At 45.1% G+C, this 18,397-nt stretch overlaps 1 protein-coding gene across 2 annotated transcripts in view; it reads right to left on the bottom strand.

Annotated features, from left to right (window-relative positions):
- LAMP2 (lysosomal associated membrane protein 2) overlaps window positions 1-18,397 on the bottom strand; it is a 255,206-nt gene that overhangs the window by 167,892 nt on the left and 68,917 nt on the right. For both annotated transcript variants that reach the window (XM_069212088.1, XM_069212096.1), the window contains exon 3: window positions 15,036-15,249. In XM_069212088.1, the coding sequence (XP_069068189.1) occupies window positions 15,036-15,249 (214 nt within the window). The remainder of the gene's footprint in view (window positions 1-15,035; window positions 15,250-18,397) is intronic.

Below are 18,397 nucleotides of genomic sequence, written 5' to 3'. Positions count from 1 at the left end.
AGCAGATAACGTCTTGTACCATGGCTTTGAAGGGGTCAATTTGTAATGAGTATCAGGAGCAGACAAAACGTTTCCACTTTGTTGCATAGCAAGCTCTACTGGTGGGTCTACGTACTTCCTTAATAATGTCCATACATTCTGATGGCAAGGCAAGAGCCAAACTGCCAGGTTGAGAGTTTTTGGATCTGGGTTCCCAATTTGTTCATGGTTCTGAATGAGAATGTCTGGCCTGTTGGGGCGCTTCTTGTGTGGAACTACAGAGGCCTAGTAGTGTTGTCAACCAGGTTGGAAGAGCCCACGTGGAAGCTACTAGGATCATGGCAAAAGGTTTGCCTGAGCTTCCACACTAGAAACCACCCTGGTCAGCCCTCCTGAAGACGCAGGTACCTGATGGCAGACTGGAACCAGAGCACCTCTGTTCTTCATGTGTTTTGAGCACCTCTTTGACCTCTGCCACTGACCAGCTGGTGTGGTAACTTTGGGGTAGCCCTGAACCCCCAATGGTGGGCTGCCTATGCCCAGGAACTGAGACTTGTTAGGGTCTTACTTACCTCACAATCTAACCAATACTTACCTCCCCCAGGAACTGTTGATTTTTGCACTGTCTACTTTTGAAATAGCTTATTGCCATTTTAACAAACTGTATAGATTATTGTTCTAATTCAAAGTTCCTAACTTACCTGTGTGGAGTACCTTGCATTTTATGTATTTATTTTAAATCTTGAACTTTTAGTTCTTACAAAAAAAAAAAAGGAAAAGAAATGAAAATGTCACTTACCCAGTGTACATCTGTTCGTGGCATTAGTCGCTGCAGATTCACATGTTTGGCACAGTCCGCTGCCTGGTGTTGGGCTCGGAGTATTACAAGTTGTTTTTCTTCGAAGAAGTCTTTTTGGTCACGGGACCGAAGGACTCCTCCCTCTTTGGCTCCATTGCGCATGGGCGTCGACTCCATCTTAGATTGTTTTCCCCGCAGAGGGTGAGGATGGAGTTGTTTGGTATAAATAGTGCCCATGCAATGGAGTGAATATGTATGTATGATAAGAGTTTCTAAAAATTATTTACAAATGTTCAGATGTTTAAGGTTTATGATCTACTTCTAAACGGCTACAGGCTTCCCGGGGAGGTGGGAGGGTACATGTGAATCTGCAGCGACTAATGCCACGAACAGATGTACACTGGGTAAGTGACATTTTCAGTTCGATGGCATATGTTGCTGCAGATACACATGTTTGGCATAGACTATAAAGCAGTTACCTCCCCTAAAAGCGGTGGTTTAGCCTGTAGGAGTTGAAGTAGTTTGGAATAATGTTCTTAGTACAGCTTGGCCCACTGTAGCTTGTTGTGCATTTAGTACGTCTACACAGTAGTGTTTAGTAAACGTATGAGGCGTAGACCAGGTTGCAGCCTTACATATTTCGCTCATAGGAATGTTTCCTAGAAAGGCCATTGTAGCACCTTTCTTTCTGGTTGAGTGTGCCTTTGGTGTAATAGGCAATTCTCTTTTGGCTTTAAGATAGCATGTTTGAATGCACCTGACTATCCATCTAGCAATGCCTTGTTTAGAGATTGGATTTCCTATGTGTGGTTTTTGAAAAGCTATGAACAGTTGTTTTGTTTTCCTGATTAGCTTTGTTCTGTCAATGTAATACATTAGTGCTCTTTTGATGTCCAATGTATGTAGTGCCCTTTCAGCCACAGAATTTGGTTGTGGGAAGAACACTGGCAATTCTACTGTTTGATTTAAATGGAATGGTGAGATTACTTTTGGCAGAAATTTAGGATTTGTTCTTAGAACTATTTTATTGTTGTGTATTTGAATAAATGGTTCTTGTATGGTAAATGCCTGTATTTCACTTACTCTTCTGAGGGATGTGATTGCAATGAGAAATGCGACCTTCCAGGTTAGATATTGCATTTCACAGGAATGCATGGGTTCGAAAGGGGGACCCATGAGTCTTGTTAAGACGATGTTAAGGTTCCATGAAGGAACTGGTGGTGTTCTTGGTGGTATAATTCTTTTTAGCCCTTCCATGAATGCTTTAATAACTGGTATTCTAAATAGAGACGATGAATGAGTAGTTTGTAGGTAAGCAGATATAGCTGCGAGGTGTATTTTTATAGATGAAAAAGCGAGATTCGCTTTTTGCAAATGTAGTAAGTATCCTACTATGTCTTTAGTAGAGGCATGTACTGGTTGTATTTGATTGGCATGGCAGTAGTAAACAAATCTTTTCCACTTAGATGCATAGCAGTGTCTAGTGGAAGGTTTTCTAGCTTGTTTTATGACCTCCATGCATTCTTGTGTGAGGTCCAAGTGTCCAAATTCTAGGATTTCAGGAGCCAAATTGCCAGATTCAATGATGCTGGGTTTGGATGTCTGATCTGTTGTTTGTGTTGTGTTAACAGATCTGGCCTGTTGGGTAGTTTGACATGCGGTACTAGTGAAAGGTCTAGTAGAGTTGTATACCAAGGTTGTCTTGCCCATGTGGGTGCTATCAGTATGAGTTTGAGTTGGTTTTGACTCAACTTGTTTACTAGATATGGAAGGAGAGGGAGAGGGGGAAAAACGTACGCAAATATCCCTGACCAATTCATCCATAGAGCATTGCCTTGTGATTCGCGGTGTGGGTACCTGGATGCGAAGTTTTGGCATTTTGAGTTTTCTCTTGTTGCGAACAAATCTATCTGGGGTGTTCCCCAAATTTGAAAGTACTTGTTCAGAACTTGGGGGTGAATTTCCCATTCGTGGACTTGTTGGTGGTCTCGCGAAAGGTTGTCTGCTAGTTGGTTTTGTATTCCTGGAATAAATTGTGCTATTAGGCGAATGTTGTTGTGAATCGCCCACTGCCAAATTTTTTGTGTTAGGAGGCACAATTGTGTTGTGTGTTCCTCCTTGTTTGTTTAGATAATACATTGTTGTCATGTTGTCTGTTTTGACAAGAATGTATTTGTGTGTTATTATGGGTTGGAAGGCTTTTAACGCTAGAAATACTGCCAACAGTTCTAGGTAATTGATATGAAGTTTTGTTTCGTGTATATCCCATTGTCCTTGAATGCTGTGGTGATTGAGGTGTGCTCCCCACCCTGTCATGGAAGCATCTGTTGTTATAACGTATTGAGGCACTGGGTCCTGAAATGTCCGCCCTTTGTTTAAATTTTTGCTGTTCCACCATAGAAGCGAGAGGTATGTTTGGCGGTCTACCAACACCAGATTTTGAAGTTGACCCTGTGCCTGTGACCATTGTGATGCTAGACACTGTTGTAAGGGTCGCATGTGTAGTCTTGCGTTTGGGACAATGGCTATGCATGATGACATCATGCCTAGAAGTTTTAGCACAAATTTTGCTTGTATCTTTTGGTTTGGAAACATAGCACTTATTAGCTTGTGGAATGCTTGCACTCTTTGTGGACTTGGAGTGGCAATTCCTTTTGATGTGTTGATGGTTGCTCCTAGATATTGTTGTGTTTGACACGGTTCTAGGTGTGATTTTGTGTAGTTGATGGAAAACCCCAGTTTGTGAAGGGTTTGTATGACAAAGGTGGTGTCGTTTGCGCATTTTTTTACTGTGTTGGTTTTGATTAGCCAGTCGTCTAGGTAAGGGAACACATGTATGTGTTGTCTCCTGATGTGTGCTGCTACTACTGCTAGACATTTTGTGAACACTCTTGGTGCAGTTGTTATTCCGAATGGCAACACCTTGAATTGGTAATGTATTCCTTTGAATACGAACCGTAGGTACTTTCTGTGAGAAGGGTGTATTGGTATATGAAAGTACGCATCCTTTAGGTCTAATGTGGTCATGTAATCTTGCTGTTTGAGCAGTGGAATGATGTCTTGTAGTGTGACCATGTGAAAATGGTCCGATATGATGTAGGTATTTAGTGTCCTGAGATCTAATATTGGTCTTAATGTTTCGTCTCTTTTTGGAATTAGAAAGTACAGGGAGTAAACTCCTGTGTTTTTTTGTTGTACTGGTACTAATTCTATTGCATCCTTTTGCAGTAGTGCTTGAACTTCTAGTCCTAAAAGTTCTAAATGATGTTGTGACATTTTGCGTGTTTTGGGGGGGATGTTTGGTGGGAAGTTGTGGAATTCTATGCAATAGCCATGTTGGATTATTGCTAATACCCAATTGTCTGTTGTAATCTGTTGCCAAGCTTGGTAGAATTGGCTTAGTCTTCCCCCCACTGGTGTTGAGTGAAGGGGTTGCGTGACTTGAAAGTCACTGTTTAGGTGGAGGTGTTTTTGGAGTCTGGAATCTTCCCCTACTCCTTGGGAATTGACCCCCCCGATATCCCCTGAAACCACCCCTTTGGAAGGAACCCTGATATGGTGTGGTTCTTGATTGTTGGCTGGTGGTGTCTGTGGGTTGGCCACGAAACCCCCCTGTAAATGGAGTTTTTCTGAAAGAGCCTCTGCTCTGCGGGGAGTAGAGTGCGCCCATGGCTTTGGCCGTGTCTGTGTCCTTTTTAAGTTTTTCAATGGCTGTATCCACTTCCGAGCCAAACAGTTGTTTCTCGTTGAAGGGCATATTAAGGACAGCCTGCTGGATTTCAGGTTTGAAGCCTGAAGTGCGTAGCCAAGCGTGTCTCCTTATGGTGACAGCAGTGTTGACTGTTCTTGCTGCAGTATCGGCTGCGTCTAGTGAAGAGCGGATTTGATTGTTTGAGATCGTTTGTCCCTCTTCCACTATTTGCTGCGCCCTTTTTTGGTATTCCTGGGGAAGATGGTCTACGAGAAGTTGCATCTCGTCCCAGTGTGCGCGGTCATATCTGGCCAGCAGCGCTTGTGAATTTGCGATGCGCCACTGGTTGGCTGCCTGTGACGCCACTCTTTTCCCTGCCGCGTCAAATTTTCTGCTTTCTTTGTCCGGAGGTGGGGCGTCGCCAGATGTATGTGAATTTGCTCTTTTGCGAGCTGCCCCTACTACCACAGAGTCGGGTGGTAACTGTGAAGTAATAAACACTGGGTCTGTGGGTGGTGGTTTGTATTTCTTATCCACCCTTGGGGTGATGGCTCTTGATTTTACGGGCTCCTCAAAAATTTGTTTTGCGTGCCGTAACATCCCTGGTAGCATTGGGAGACATTGATATTGGCTATGTGTAGCCGAGAGGGTGTTAAATAAGAAATCATCCTCTATAGGATCGGAATGCAGTTGGACATTGTGGAAGTCTGCAGCCCTAGCCACCAGTTGCGAGTATGAGGTACTGTCCTCTGGCGGTGACGGCTTTGTGGGGTATGACTCGGGATCATTGTCCGGCACTGGGGTGTCATACAGGTCCCAAGCGTCTTGATCCTGATCGTCATGACTTATGGTAGTTTGCGCTGGTGAGTGCATTTGTGGCGGTGTTTGTGCCGGCGATGCCTGTGGAGGAGAGGGCGGAGGCGTGACTTTTTTAACCACTTTGGCTTGTGGTTGTGTGTCATCCTTTGGAAGTCCGATCTTTCTTTTCCTCATGATTGGGGGAAGGGTTGATATCTTCCCTGTATCTTGCTGGATGCACAGTCTCTTTTGTGTGTAGTCCGATTCTACACTTTGGAGCTCTTGTCCAAATTTGTGCATTTGGCCACTTAGTCCTTGTTCCTCTGAGTAGGATGAAGGTGTGGTATTTTTCGGCGCCGAGAGAGAATGTTTTTTCGGTTTCGGCACCGACAGAATTTTTGTTCCTTTCGGCATGGATTCTCGGTGCCGATGTCTTTCGGTGCCGGTATCTTGTTTTTGTCTCTCGGAGCCGCTTTCTCGGCTCCGAGGTTGCTCCATGGCGGTCCCTCGACCGGAGTCGGGTGTCTTCGCTATGGGCGTGCCCTTTTTCGGCCCCTTCGACGGGTCGCCTGATTTATGGGTCGAGCCATGGCCTGTTGGCAGTGGCGTCCCCTGGGCTTTTGGTTTGTCGATGGATTTACTTTTCGACGTCTTACTCACAGTTTGTTGCTGTTGTTCGACGTCGGAGTCTCCGGATTCTGATTCCGGAACAGAGAATGTTTCCTCTTCGTCGTCGAAACGTTGTTTTGTCGACGTGGACGCCATTTGGTGACGCCTGGCTCTTCGGTCCCGGAGTGTTTTTCTGGACCGGAAGGCTCGACAGGCTTCACAGGTATCCTCCTTGTGCTCGGGGGACAAGCACAAGTTACAGACCAAGTGCTGATCTGTATAAGGATACTTACTGTGACATTTTGGGCAGAAACGAAACGGGGTCCGTTCCATCGGCTTCGATGTCGCACGCGGTCGGGCCGACCAGGCCCCGATGGGGGATCGAAACTGCCCCAAAGTCTTCCGATGATCGGTGTCGATGTACCTAACTATCCCGATACCGAACGGAACAATACCGACGCTTTCTTCCGAGATTCTGACTAACTTTCCGAACCGAAACACGGAGCGAAAAGGAATACGTCCGAACCCGACAGCGGAAAAAAACAATCTAAGATGGAGTCGACGCCCATGCGCAATGGAGCCAAAGAGGGAGGAGTCCTTCGGTCCCGTGACCAAAAAGACTTCTTCGAAGAAAAACAACTTGTAATACTCCGAGCCCAACACCAGGCAGCGGACTGTGCCAAACATGTGTATCTGCAGCAACATATGCCATCGAACATATATTTTTCTATATGAAAACCTATCGGCCTGGAGTTAAGTCTTTGAGTGTGTGTGTTCCTCATTTATTGCCTGTGTGTACAACAAATGCTTAACACTACCCTCTGATAAGCCTACTGCTCGACCACACTACCACAAAATAGAGCATTAGAATTCTCATTTTGCCACTATCTTGCCTCTAAGGGGAAACCTTGGACTCTGTGCACACTATCTTACTTTGAGATAGTATATACAGAGCCAACTACCTACATGTTCTGATAAAAGAATATGTTCTAACAGCCTAAGGTTAAAGATTGGCAGCAATGACCCACCCTTTTGGGGATAGGAAAGTACAGTGAGTATACCCCAGAGCCCTGATGTTGAGGAGGGACGGGCTATATAGCTCCTTTGAGGAGAAGAGATTGAACTGCTCGGTTTACTTATGCTGGCGTTCGTGTGATAGCCTGTGACCTTGAGGTGGAATGGTGGGCGGTGTGGTAATGAGCTCCAGGCAATAGCCATGTTGGATAGTGGCCAATACCCACTTGGCTGATGTGATGGATTGCCATGTGGTAGGAAATGTTGTAGTCTGCCCCCCCCCCCCAACAGTGTTGTGATGGGAGGGAAGTAGAAGGTAGTCACTGCCAGGTGGAGGGTATTGCTCCATGAATGAGGCAGCCCTACATCTACCTCAGGGGTTGTTACCTCTATAGGAGCCACAATAGTAGCACTTGGAGTCGGAGCCCTGACCTTGCTGCTTTTATTGGTAGGTGGAGGTCTCAGAAGAGGTTGATTGAGGCTCCACAGCTACCTGTATGACAAAGTGCCACAGGGAGCAGGTGTTTGGAGAGGTCCCAAAGCTTTTGCCATCAGTGCCTTTTTAAAAAAATATATTTTCTAATATGGAGTCCATCTGAGGGCCAAATAGGTGTTCCTTAGCAAAGAGCATGTTTAACACAGCTTGCTGAACCTCTGCTCTAATCCCAGAGATCTTAAGCCAGGTGTGACAAGTAAAATGCCTGTGTTTATTTCTCTTGCTGCAGTGTCCGCAGCATCTAGTGTGCTCCTTTTGAAGTGGGAGTGTAAGTTTTCCCTCAGAAACTAACAGTTGGGTGCATTTTTTTTATGTTCTTCTGGGAGATACTGGAATAGTTCTTCCATTTCATCACAGTGGGTGCAGTTGTAGCGTGCTAGAAGAGTTTGGGAGTTGGCAGTGTGCAAATGGTTGGCACCTTGAGCTGCAACAGTTTTTCCCCAGCATCTATTCTTTTACTTTCCTTGTCAGGACGCAAGGTGTCTCCAGTGGCCTGAGTTGGCATGCTTGTTTGCTGGGGTGGTAACTAAGGACTGGCGGTAGCTGTCCTTTAACGTAAATATGGTCTACTCTAGGTGTTACGACCTTAACCCTACTGGAGTCTTTGAATATGTCATCAGTATGCCTAAGTATGCCTTTTAACATGGACAGTTATAGGTAGTCCCATGTGTGGTGGAAAGCTTGCCTAAGAGGAAGTGCAGTTTTATACCTCTACTTTGTACTCTTTTGTATCATGCACACGGCACCTTTCCTTTTACAACGTATCATTTGCTACCTCTTATATCTTGTTTGCTTTTGATACATGCACAACGGCCACCACTGCCTCATGTAACGTAACTACTGTTTTAGTGTTTTGAGTGTCTACCATTTATTGCAATTTTTTTTTGTTTACCTCTACTCGTACTTTATTTGCTCTTGTAACCTGCACACGTCACTTTTTCCTTTCGTATTGCCTCATGTAATGTAACGTTTGTGTTTGTAACAGGCTCACTTGTAATTCCTCTCCTCTTGTATCTTTACTTTGCCTATTGTGAAGCGCTCTGACACCTTCGGGTAAAGTCCGTGCTATATAAAAACGCATTAAATAAATAAATTTTTTAAAGTCTCTTTATCACCTAGGCAGCATAGGGGCGGGGGGGGGGGGGAATGGGTAAGGACATGCAGGATAAAGACCAGGATCTGTGTCAGCATGGGGGATCAGTGTCATAGCTGTCCCAGAGGTCATCTCCTGGTATCCCAACCCATACCCACAAGTATCTGACTGTGGGGAAGGTGGAGATGAAGGTGATGTATGTGGAGTTGGTAAGGGATGTGGAAGGGGTGGATGCCTGGTAAACTCGTCCATAGTCTTCCTTTTAGGAGGGACTGACATGTTCAAAGATTCTTCAGTAGTAAATTCCCTTTTAGGTGATTCTTCAAAAGTAAGCTCCCTTTTAGGTGGTGGTGGAGAGGAAGCCTTCGTCCAGTATCCTCATGGACATGAATTTTCCTTTGGCATGTGTCCAATTTTTCCTTTTCAGGGTTGGTTCCACCTGTGGTTCAGGACCGTGCTCGGAGCTCGGCTTACACGTCTTCTGCTCTGAAGCTGTTGGCTTTGAGTTAGAAGGTGTGCTCAGCGTCCAAGTGGCTGATGTTGATTGCCAGCTCAGCACTGAAGGTTAAAACAGTGAAGATTGCTGGTCTTGGGCCGATGAAGTCTAACCAGAGGGTTTAACCTTTGAATGTGCTTTCGGCACCGAGCCTGAAGGCAGGGAGTTTGTAACAGTTTTTCGGTGCTGGTCCTGGTTAGACAGCAGAGGTGGACGAGGGACCTCAGATTGGATTCTGAGACCAGAAATGCTGAATGCTTTTTGGCCAGATTGGTCGGGTGGGCCGGGGGTGCTGTATTCTCAGGTTGAGCTGGGGCAATGCCCTCCATTTCAAAGTCAACCTTGAGCTCGGAGCTAGAACTTGCGACACAGGCAGCCTTCTCTTCTGCGACTGATGGCTGCTCCTGGGTATGCCTCTCATCGAATATGCTGGTGTAGTCATTGGGACATCACGCAACATGCTCTACGATCTTAAAGGGTCTTTTTGGAGGAGAATGACCTGCACACATCCCAGTACTCTTTGTTGTGCTCGAAGGATAGGCACAAGTTGCAAACAGTGTTGGTCAGTGCGGGGGTACTTTATGGGGAAACCTAGGCAGTTCCTAAAAGGGTATACTCCCATCACCATTGAGGCATTGTTGAGAACGGAGAATGAGGTGGAAGGTGGGCCCTGAAGGAAATCGAAAAGGCGAGTTTTAACAGGGAGGGAAAAAACGAGAACGGAAACAATATCGACAGAAGGGATGGGATGTGGATCCGAATATTGAACTGTGACAGTTGCTAATGGAGCATAAGCACACATGCCCACACTCGAGGGCAGAGAGGAAACAATCTAAGAAGTGAGTTGATGCCCATGTGTATTAAGTGTAAACAACTTGCACAACTCTGAACACTACAGTAGATGGCAGTAGTATACAGAGCATGTGTGGCTTCAGCCACACATGCCTCAAACAGAAGTCTGAAGGTGTTGTCGGTATCCTCTAAATCTCTGGTGATATAGATCTATTCCCAACATTTATTTTTTCTTTAAAGAAAAGTAATGTTAAATACATTTGCTTTGAAAAAGTGCTTTAGGGTCCTAAACATGATTGAGACTATTTAGTGCTTATGATTGGCAGTAGAGATCAGAGGCAGAATGTATAATTCTTGCATCAAGACATCGAGTAGATGGTTGGAAAAAGCTGCTAGAATTATGGAGAGTTTTTTTCTTACTGCATAATGAATTTTAACTTGGACCATCATCTCAGGATGGAACTATTTAGATTTTTTGTTCACGCACTATTACTTAAACGACGCCCAATAAAGTTATGGCTCAGACAATCAGTGTTAAAGAAAATGAAAACTGACGTGGTGGTTTATTTTTATCCTTAAGCCTACATTTTGACAATGATTTTAAAATTGAAGGCAGCTCCAAAACATTTTAGATTGCCTTATGGTCATACAATAAATACAGGACATACATGATGTCCACCCTCTTAAGATTGTTTGCTAACCAGATATATCAATATGCGAAACCAGTCCATCCTCACAAAATCCCAACAATATATAAAATGTAACGTGAAAAAAATCAGTTAACCATCATGTATTACACAAACATCAGCCAAGACTCATACACCGTGAGTGCACAAGTAAATCCACACATACAACTTCCATACTGGTTAAGGAGGTAAAAAGAATAAAGTTCTGTTAAGTAATGCACATCATAATCAACTTGTCAGGAAGTTATCACCTGTATATAAAATTAGAAACTGCCAGTGTGTCAGGTTTGGGGTAACATGCCTGTGTATGAGAGAAAGAATTGCTGCTCATCATTCTGGGAATGGTTACAAAACCATTGTCAACCAATATGAAGCCCATAATGCCAAATTGAAAAAGATGTTACAAACTAAAAGTTCAAGACTGTTGCCACTATACCCAGGAAAGGGTGTCTCAGCAAATTAACTCCCAAGTCACATTGTTTTATGCTCCTGGAGATCGCAAACAGCCCCAAAGAGTGTGGTAAATGCCCCAACTGCCCACATGGGGGAAGAAGGCAAAATAGACACCAAGATACATAAATGTGGCACAATTGGGTAGGAGCGGTCCGTCTTGCTGTCTTGGCAAAGGAAGTGGCCCCAACTTTCCTCTTGCCCTGAAGGAGTCTTTCTGCACCTTCCTCTCCTGTGGGGACACACTGCCCTCTCCCAGTGGATAATGAGGAGAGTGTAAGGGGATGGGGAGGCCTTTAGACAGAGGAGAGGATAGGGGGGTGGGACGGTCAAACTGGCCGTGGGTTGTTTGTGTTCAGGTAGGCCCTGGCCTGGCAGTTTGGGCTAGGCTGTTACCATCAGTGCAGTCAAGACTGACTTACATACGGCTGGATCCAAACTGAAGGTGGCATGGTATGTAAAAATAATAGATTTGGATGCAGCTCAAGTGATTACCAGTAGCTGAGATTAATTCAGGCATCCCATCCACCACTTTGAGTACTTTAGTGTGTTACCATAAGTGATACAGGTCTGCCCAGATATAGGTCCCAGCCACACTGTCCCTGGAACCAAGCTACACCTTGCTGAAAAGTTCTAACTAGGGTGAAACCGGTCCCGAATTGCTTGTGTTACGGGGTCAGAGATGACCTGATCGGGCAGTTAAGGCTCGACTGTTCCCACTGGAGCTGGGTCAAGACTGTTTTGTATATGGCTGTGTCCAAACTGAACTGGCATGGTGGCAAAATAATCATGAAGCGGGATGCAGTCATTACCAGTGGCTGAGATTAAACCATTTTTGTATATCTTAATGGATTCTACTTCGGCATGTGGGGTACAATGAGTCTCAGGTAAACACACAAACATTAGTTCATAATTTTTATTATCTGCACCTTTTGGCTAGTGTTCATAGTGTGCCTGTCATGGCAAGGCCCTGAGGTGCACAGGTACTTACACATGCAGACCCAACCATCCATCCATCCATCGAGGCATGGGTCAGAGTAAGGCCTTCTGGACCTATGTATGTACTAACCCCCTTGTACCCAACCTTACCGCATACGTGCGATAAGTCTTTATGGCACCAGATGATACACAGGGGACAATGAACTTCCACCTTGCAAATTTCAGGCCAAAACTACGGCCAAGCCTTGGGGCGCCTGCCCATACTCACATAAAGGCATGTTAGATGAAAGTCCAGCCCCAGGGTCTCTCCAGCACATTTTACACACAGTTCTATAACTGCCAGATCCGCTTGTCTGCGGCAGCGTTCCCGGCCCATGATCCTGGGAGAGCTGATAAGAGTCGCCAATTGCTTAGGACTGCTTGGGTCCCTGCAGACAGTGGTGAAGGCAACAAACTCCACTTGGCTGTCCTGGGAAGAAGGGCTGCCAGTCAGCGAGCTTGGAGCGAAGTCCATTGTCGGTCTGTGATGCTGAAGGGTCCTCCTTTGTGATCATGGTGGGCGACACTAAGCAGGACCCAGGGGGGCAGACAGTCCGGAGAGTAGAGGCTCATAGGGCCAGAAAGCCTTTACCTGCCCTACTAGATCACCAAGTCTGTCACCCTCCGCGTCCTCGCACCAACTGGATCACAGTACGAAGTCCAGCTATTTTTGCCACTAGGAAGTTAGGCAACCTCTCTCTTGCAATCCTGCCACTGCAAACATTACTGTGCCTGCTCTTGAGCCGGCAAGACTATCTAGACCAATTTCTGTAGTTCCTGCATCAATTGGTGCAAAGATGCATTTCTGCTCTGCTACTGCCAATGCACTGCAGTAGTTAGCGCTCCAAGACTTGCGACTGAGGGCCACACTGAAATCAGAGTGCCCTGTTCCTCTTCTGGTATGTGTGAGGTCTCAGGTGTAGGTCACTCGCCCCAGGGTCACGTACCCTGCCTTGGCACAGGTGGGGCACGCTGCAGTCTTGGTCTGGTTTGTCACGGTCACACAAAGCCTTGCTCTGAGGACATAGTTGTCACTCCGGCACATGCCTTACAACAGCTTTGCCACTGGCAGGGTCAGGGTAATGCCTAGTACCTCTGGGAAAACAGGCTTCACCCTGCCTTGCCAAAGTTTATGTAGTCTCCTCCTACCCTGCAACACCACTACTGTCCTTTTGTGCGGTAGCCAAGTTTTTGCTACTTCTCCGTGCCCTGACACTTTGAGAAATTGTTTTGTGCTTGCTGGGATGTCTCCACTTGCTGACGTCTTGACCCATTCTGCTAGCAGAGGGTCACCCCTGATGTGGTGTTGATGATTGCCTTCACTACAACAGCAGCTGGCGCTACTAACTTGCAAGATGGGAATAACAAAATCAACAGAACAGGAGCAAATGCTTGCTGTTGCAAGTTAAATTACGCTGCCAAAGCAGGGACTTAATAAATATTGAAGGAATTTCGTCAATCGCGATATCCTGGAGGATCTGAATAAAATAATTGATAGGTGCCAGTCCTTCCTGACATCAGGCTGCACTATTCCCACAATGCCCAACAGTCTCTGCCCCTCGTCCCCCAGAGATGAGGCAAGAAAAAGAATCTAGATCCTGAGTGGCATAGTATGGACATATGAGCTGACTGAGTGGCTAACCTCCATTTCCTCTCACTTGCCATGGTGAATAGCCACCCTACGGGACAGTTGGCAGCCAAGTATTTCTACCATCCCTTTGAATTACTGAAACCTAGAAATGCAGGCACAACCACAGTGGTGTTACCTGGGGAGATTACACTATCTTTACTTACCCAGAATGCTTTGGCTAAGAGTGCTTAGAATAATCGGGAGCTTTCCAGATGGGTGCCAAGCACATTGCTTCCTCCAGAGTGTCAAAAGCCTTTTGACTGATCACATTTCAGTTTATTTCTATGGCATTTTCTTAGGTCAGTTCTTTGAGGGGTGCCAGAATGGTTCCAGATCCCTTCACAAACCTCCTGTAGTGCCCAGTAAAGCCAAAGAATGCCCCGACTTGAGTCTGGGTAGTTGGAGCTACCCTGTCACACTCCCTCGCCTCACCACTGCAGGCACTTTCATCTGGTGGGCACAGCTTCCCAAAGAGAAGTCCGTCTAGGCAGCAAAGTGGAGATATCATCCGAGTGGTGGGGCTTGAGGGAAGGGGCCAGGCTTGACCCCCATTCCAATGTGAACAGTCCAGTCCAAACTGCCATACAAGATCCTATATCGGAATACAATCAACATCGACTTGTTTAGCCCAGGTTAGAGCTCATCAGCAATGTAAAGCTTGCTTCCAGCAATAGTGTGCACGCAACCTACATCTGGACATACCCATCGCATTCAAGGCAACACATGAAAGCCTGGATACCAAAACAAAAAACAAAAAAAAACAACAAAAAAAACAGGGACCACAATTTTGGTCTGTGATGTGACCAAGGCCACACTGATGCCAACAGGATGGCAGTCTGAAATGGGGGTGGCATTCAGGGGTGTGTTGGAGATGAGATGGGTTTGGGGGAAGCAAAACATACATCTAGTGAATAAACTCCACAATGTGATACCAGATAACTAGGGATTAATCCCAGCTTCCCCACTTTACCCGATTTAAGTGGTATGACAGAATGAATGGGCAGTGGTTGCTAATGCATACATAGTAAATATTTTTTTGAACAGATGGAGCAACCCAAGGATCATAAATTCCAGATACTCCATTTGAACACAGAGAGGACAGGAAACTAAAGTCCGAAGTACATCTGGAACAGTTGTACAATCTCACCAGCCTGTGGCCGAGCAGTATGTGGAACCATGGTGTGCTGCGAGATCACTGATAATTACTAAGACATTATGCAGCCAAATTGTATTATTTTTATTTACAGAAATCCATGTTTACGTACAGTAGTTAAATGTATCCAATTATCTGTCAATCTTCAAAAAGCTACAACTCAGAGAGATTAGTTATAATATTCACCTTGACATAAGGGTGGAACAGACACACAGCCAGACAGACTCAATATAAATAAATTTCTAAAGTCAATGAAGTCTGAGTAGAGTACATGCACATAAATATGCAGGTTGAATGCATAAAACAGTCACCTACAAACAATTAAAATACAAGAGAAACTTTCAAACATTCAAAATAACTGGATGTATTACCGTTTGGTTTGCCATCAGGAAACAGCTCAGCATCAGTAGTGTTGTATGTGAAGGTAATCACGCTTCCCTCGTAACTGGAATTACTTTTTGTAAAATTTAAGCTCCATGTGTGACCACGGCCCAAATCTACAAAAAGTAGCGGGGAAACCGTAGCATTCCCACATCTGCTTCCTTCATGTTTCACTTCACTAGGACTCACAAGAGTTGCATTGTTCTGCAATGACAGATTTTACTGACGTCAGGTCACAAATGTCATAGTAATACAGTTACCTGTTAATGTAACTAAACACCATATTTTGGCTGGCATCCATAAAATACACTTCTGCTCTGGTCTTAATAATTGTACAATAGGTTACAATTTATTTTTCTCCGGGGTCGCACTTAATTTCCTCAATATTAACTAATCTAGATTATTTTTGGGTTCATTTCTTTTGTATGTCATTCTACCACCATATTGTTTAACACACACTCCAAACAATTCCAAAATTGGTCTAAAGACAGACAACTTCATTCCCACTTCTGATGCATTAAAAACCTTCCCATTAAACACTCACCATTAATCAACTAAAGAGTTCTGTCCCATTCATATGGAGGCGACTTCATGGCTGAAATTACATCTTAATCCCATATACCACATTCATATACTGAAGAGATCTAAATGGCATACACCTTCATAAAATATAGCCTTCTCCCCAAACGTTTGCCATCTAATCTGAAATTAATCACCCACAATAAACAGCGATAAACATTTATTTATTTGCGGTCTCATACAGCTTGAACCAGACCCGAGGGGTTATCAGAGCACTCTACAGAGCATAACGGAGCTAAAAATTTAACAAAGATACAATGGAGTGTTAGCTAACGGAACTTAATGAAGTCAGACAATCAATAAAAAATTTTTAAAAAAAGAAGATTTAAAACACACAACATAACTTCATCCAACTCGGTTTCTAACCTGGAATGGTTTAGGGTGATCCAGCAAGCAGGGGCTGAGAAAAGGGGTGGGTGTCCCAAAATGTCGTCTTTCCATGTAAACTCCCAAGGGAAATTTTGTTAAGTGATTTAAAGAAGAAAAAAAAAAAAAAACTGAAGCACACCAAACGTGGTATAAAGTTAAAGCTTTACTCAGAAACCGTGCTGTTCATGATTTGGAATAAACAGAGGTGCTCGGAGTGGGCTTGAAAGAATAATATATAAAAAATTACAAAATAAAATAAAAAGCATCTCAGGGCAGTCAGTCCTCCACAAGTTTCGCAAACCCATATGTAGGAAACTGGGTTTTGTTGCAGTAGTCCCCCACTTTCTGCCTGATATTTGCTGCAACTTTGAATGAAGTTCACTGGGTTCCTGCTACTCAGGTCCCCAGTGCCAGTGTTGCTTCACCAAAAACAAGACAACTGGTCACTTCATCCCCAGGTGACCAGGCCTTTAGCACCTCTATAAGTCCCTATTAAGTGATATTTCTGGTAGCTAGGCACAGGTACTGAAGAGGGTCCCTAAGAGCTGCAGCAGGGCTTGTGCCACTTTAAGGGCACCGTTTCTACCGGATTACAGACAGTTAGCTTCTATTTCGGATTGAAGTCGAGTGTCATATTTTGAACATATATCCATTATTGGTGGCAACATCGCTACCTGACTGGAGCGGCTTGGGGCTGTTTCATAAATGATTTGATCTGCTGGCTAGCCTTTTAAATTATGTATTACTGTTGGGTCACTGCTCATCTCAACACAGAGCCCTGATGATGGACTTGCAGCCCCCTTAGTCCAAAATGTCAACTATTCCTCCGCCTTTGCACCACTGGAAGCATTATGCTTTTTGATCAGTCCGCAGTACTGCGCAAGAAAAGAAGGACTTATTGTTTAGACTGTGGATTTAATTCTCATTTATATTAAGAGTTCATGCCTTCCCAAGAGCCCTGGATCCTAATGAATGATACTGATGGATGATTTTGTTGTGGGAAGCAACAGTGAAAACATGACCTGACGCACTTGTGTGCCTTGTTCCCCCAACATTGTATGTAATATTTGTAAATCATCCCTACAGCACGCCTTGCAGCCCTAAGGCAGGGAGCATTATGATACACATGACATATCTGCTTGAGCAGAACTGCCAGTGTGCTGGCCAGTTCAACTGACAGTACACGTGAACATGGACGCCATCTTAAGGTGTGTCCTGGGCACTGGTCAAAACAAGTTCCCAGCTACAAAATAGATTCACCGAAACCTCTGGTGTTTGATATCACTTCCCCTGTAACCATAAGGAACTGACATGTCACCTTCCCGGTAGCAGTAAGGAACTAATGCCACACCTGCTCCAGCAACGCCACACCGTCCCGACTCCATGTGATGCCTTTGCTTTCTCGTTTTACAAAGGTACTGTACCCAGGGTCCATGTGACTCCGTGAACGGCACCCTACTCCGTCGCGACTGGCGTCGATCAACAATTACGTGATAACCCCAGTTGGAGCTATTGTGTTTCTAAGCACTATATTGAGATTTTATCTTTAATGATTTGTATCTTTACTTATGTATGATGGATTTTTGTTGTGTTTTATTTCGATAAATAATGGCCATTTTTCTAAACTGATGTAGTCCTTTTGTAGTGTTTTCACTGCATTACTTGGTGTGGGTTTGTACACGTGTGTGCGCGTGTGTGTGTGTGTGTGTGTGTACACATGTGTGTGTGTGTGTGTACAAATACTTTACACATTACCTCTGAGAGGAGCTTGACTGATTGTGCCAAGCTACCAAGGGGGTAAGCAGGAGTTCTTAGGAGGTGTGCGACTCCCTTACCCTGACTAGAGTGAGGGTCCCTACTTGAACAACGTGCAAACTGACTGCTGAGCTAGAGACCCCATTTTTAACAAGGAGCTACCCTCTCCCCCCCCCCCCCCCCCCCTGCAGCGCTAGGTACCAAAAGAAGCAACACCAATAACTGGGGTACCAGACCCCTTACAGCAGCCAAGGCTTGTTGTGTCCAGACCCAGCACCAACCCTGACAAAAAAAAACCAATCTGCTAGTCGAGGGACTTCAGGGACAGTGAGAACAACATCCTCTGTGGCCCATCTGCTCTTTTTGCCCTTCTTCAGCAGAAACCAAGACAAAGAGAGTCTCTAACCCCCTACCACCTCAAAGTGCCTCTTCACTGGAGCCCCACAGCCAGAGTCTGAGGCAGGTGACTGTGCCAACGGGTTCACAAGACCCTCGGAGGTAAAGCCCACCCTTGGGTTTGCCAAGGCTGGACTCCCAGTCGCAGCTTGAAGCCTCTTTGTGCAGGATCCCTCTACCGCAAGAACCTCCGGTGACAGAAATCTGAGGCTGCAGGATACCCCTGCACCCGGCCACCAAAGGTGTCCATGTC

The sequence above is a fragment of the Pleurodeles waltl genome, chromosome 2_1 (genome assembly GCF_031143425.1).
Source record: "Pleurodeles waltl isolate 20211129_DDA chromosome 2_1, aPleWal1.hap1.20221129, whole genome shotgun sequence".
NCBI lineage: Eukaryota > Metazoa > Chordata > Amphibia > Caudata > Salamandridae > Pleurodeles > Pleurodeles waltl.
This window is presented reverse-complemented; position numbering and strand designations above follow the sequence as displayed.